The sequence below is a fragment of the Monopterus albus genome, unplaced genomic scaffold (genome assembly GCF_001952655.1).
Source record: "Monopterus albus unplaced genomic scaffold, M_albus_1.0 scaffold358.1, whole genome shotgun sequence".
In the NCBI taxonomy this organism is placed as follows: Eukaryota; Metazoa; Chordata; class Actinopteri; order Synbranchiformes; family Synbranchidae; genus Monopterus; species Monopterus albus.
In genome coordinates, this window is record NW_018128238.1 from 269,045 (window position 1) to 272,681 (window position 3,637).

General features: G+C 37.4%; 1 protein-coding gene across 1 annotated transcript; it reads left to right on the forward strand.

Annotated features, from left to right (window-relative positions):
• Window positions 1–657: 657 nt before the first annotated feature.
• Window positions 658–3,637, forward strand: LOC109975033 (uncharacterized). Its single transcript, XM_020625552.1, has 2 exons — window positions 658–1,157; window positions 2,620–3,637. The coding sequence occupies exons 1-2, from the start codon at window positions 1,123–1,125 to the stop codon at window positions 3,308–3,310; spliced, it is 726 nt and encodes a 241-aa protein (XP_020481208.1). The 5' UTR covers window positions 658–1,122; the 3' UTR covers window positions 3,311–3,637.

The window sequence follows — 3,637 nt, forward strand, 5'->3', positions numbered from 1 at the left end:
ACGTTCAATGAACTTTAATATTAAACTTGTGATAGGGATACCCACCAAAAGTGAAAATACATTCTATCCAAGTAAACACATTGATGTCAGTTAAAAACAGTAGAAAACAAAGGATAGCTGGCTACAGTAAAACAGTAAGGTAAAATGGCAAAACTTGTCCAAATTAGTTTGTGAAAATGCAAAAATACCATCACTGTCTGAAATTTTATTACAAGAGTCTCTGAACATTTAATATCAATGGATAGTAACCCAGGTATCAAAACTGACAAAACTCTGTCCAAACCATAGACTGTATATAAAAGTGGAGGATGTATGTTATGAATTTAAGCCAATCACATGTAAAATTGTATTTAAGACTTTTAATGACCCATTCCCATGCCATTAGATGAATATTACTCATGCATCACTGTGTGAGCAGCATTTGTTCTTGTAGCTGTTTGAGGTGGGGAACATTTTAAACAATTTTATATAGGACTGCAATTCATTATTTTTTATTTTCTGGATTAATACAATGATTGTCTTGTAAAAACTCAGAAAATTATATGAAATGTTAAGTATGTGTGCATTACAATTAAAGAGAGAAAAGTGACACCTTCACAATACTTTGTCCAATCATTAGTCTAAAACTCCAAATTAAATACAAATGATTAAGGTCATTAGAAGAAAAAACAGAAAATCCTTACATTTCAGACTTTAAAGTATAAAGACTAGCTATATATACATGCATGTACAAACAGCAGCAGCCGCTTCAGCCCACAACATGATGTCATTATCACTCATTCCAGAGGAAAGCAGGCTGCTAAGGCGCAATGGCTTCATATCGATGGCTCACAGGGATCAATACCAGGCTACTTTGATATCTCACTACCAGAAAAAGAGCCCATATCTGTGAATGCTGGTGTGTAATAACACCCTTTCCATTTCATATTCACCCCCTTAATGTGTTTCACGAAGGCAAAGCCAGGCTGAGGAGTGAGGAGATGCGACTAGGTGAAGCCAGTAATTTGGATGAATGCATGTTCATGGCTTTCTTCACGAGGTCGATCACAGATTCGCTGATGCTGACATAGAAGCTGCGTTTCATTTGGCCGTGCTGCTACACTGTGTGTTAGTTTCCTTAAAATGAATGGACTCCATCCCCAACCGGCACCGTGCTGGTAAGCTTTCCGAGCACACCCATTGAAGACATGTGGATACTTCAGACCTACTGAGAGCATGGTCACTGGTGGAGGCTTATGGGGAACTGAAACACACAGTCTGTACAAATGGAAACAAGGCTGCTGTAACAACAAGCGTGGCAGGTGGACGCGCACCGACTGTCGCCTAAAATATACATTTACTAACCACTGTTCTTGAGTGAAACTATTTGTTACTCAGGAAATAAACCGTGAAAATTAATTACAACCACTAATCCACATGTGTAAATAGGGTTCATTCTACAAATGGTGGAATCTGGGTGATAGGTGAAATGTATTCCTTCTTAGATACCTAAAACTTCTTATTAACCAACTTTTGAACTTGATAAATCTACAAGTAGAGCTTAATAGAGCTATTTTTGGGTGACAGATATTTCTTTGATAAAAATGTGCCTTTTTAAATTTCAGCATCCTTTTTAAATACAGCCTGTGTAATATTAACATAAATGAGACTGAATTATTCATGAAAAGCAACAAGCTTTTTTTTAATGAAAAGCAGGCATACATGGCTCCACTTCCATGTAGGCTGATGATCAAAGTTACAAGACAATTCCTTGAACTTGGCATTACCAATATTTAGATCTGATAACTAGGTTTTGTGAAATAGCCCTCTGAAATGATGAAGGTGTGATTAGTGAAGAGTGATATGTGGGAGGAAAATCTTGTTTGTTGTATTGAATTAGAATGTGATGGCAATTTAAAGGTATGGTCCATGATTTTGGCAAAATAGTGTTTATATTCATATCGGCATACAAACAAACCCAGAACTCCCTGGGTTCCCCAGAATTCATGAAGCATACATGATAATTAAATGGGGCAACAGCCAATTGGTGACATGTCAGAATCCAGCATGTTAGCTCCTAGTGCAGATTCAGTAGAGTGAAGCACTTTTATTGCAATGAATAGCAGTTTTGTTGGTGTTGTTGTTTGGCTTTATCAGACTCTCTGCTGATCCAGATCCTTTTTCTCCATGTACAGACTGAGGCTATACAAACACACAAGGTGTTCTGAGTGCACACAATGGAATGACAGCAAATAGAACATGAAGAACATTTTACAAAATATGTAATAAATCAAAATCATTAAAGGGTAAGGCTGGTCATATTTTCGACACCCCCCATACTGTGAGTTTACTGTTGGGTTTAGATTACTAAAAACACTATAAATATAGAGAATGACTGGCCTTATCCTTTAAGAGTAAGAGGTACATTTTTTGAGATTGACACTGATGTAATGACTGATGTGAGTTTAAGGTGTTTTGGTACAAAATGTGACTTTTGGATATTGATATTTGATAACTGGTTACACAAAATAATAAACATAATCAGCTGGTTGGCTGGTGTGGAAGATGAGTCATCGCCTCCAGCCAATCAGAGTAGGTGCTGGTTAGTAATGTAAATATTATGTTTATCTTCCAAAACAGCCTGCCAGAGGAGCACCACCTACTGCATCAAAGTGGAGAGACCCAGCCAGATGTTATATTTGATGCTAGCAACATGGCATCAAATATCAAAAATGCAACTGTGCAGACTATCCATGAAGCAAACAGGATAGTTTGCAAATTGAAGTCCAAAAAGGTGACTCTGAACTTCCAACACTTAGGCAAAGACATAGCTCTTAAGATGATTGTGTTCAGCGACACCTCATTTGGAAATCTTTCAGAGGGTGGCACTCAAGGAGGACATCTGATTCTTCTAATGGGGAAAAATTGGAAGTTCTCACCCCTTACCTGGCAGTCTAAGAGAGTCAAAAGGATTGTGCGGAGCAGATTTGCGGGTGAAACACTGGCATTGTCTGATGGAATGGACAATGCTGTTTTTCCCGCCACACTGTTCTCAGAGCTAATTACTGGTGATACTGAACATGCTCCACCAATTATCTGCATCACGGACAATCATTCACTTATGGATGCTCTTCAATCTACAAAGTCAGTCTCTGAGAAAAGACTTCGTTTGGAGATAAGTAGCATTAAAGAACTTGTCCAAGCACAGAAAATTGAGCGAGTACTGTGGCACAACACAAATAAACAGCTTGCAGACTGCCTTACCAAAAAGGAAGAACCAGCTTATCAGTTACTTAATGCATTGAATGATGGACAATGGAAGCTGGACTAAAATAAATAAATAAATAAAAAGGTCATAAACAGGACTCTTGTTCAAATGTCATGTTATGAGTCCTATTGCAGAAATGACAGGTTAATCTAAAGGGGAGATTATTATTATTATTATTTTTCATCTTAAAAGAAAAAGTGAATTTGTTAAGTTCCAAACATTAAGAAGTGTTCATGTACATGTTTATATGTAAATGTTTACGAGTACAGTATTCTGTTTAGGGTTTTATTGTGAAAACACGGGTAGGTCGGGAAGTGGGGTGCGCATGTTTGGTTGTGAATATGGCGGAAAAAGAATAAAGTTCAACGTTGAGCAAAGAAAGTGTATCGT

Excerpts from the sequence above, each read along its gene's own strand:
- LOC109975033 (XM_020625552.1), top strand. The coding sequence starts at position 1,123 with ATGAATGGACTCCATCCCCAACCGGCACCGTGCTG. Across the intron at positions 1,158-2,619 it reads CCCCAACCGGCACCGTGCTG|CCTGCCAGAGGAGCACCACC; the intron begins GTAAGCTTTCCG and ends CTTCCAAAACAG.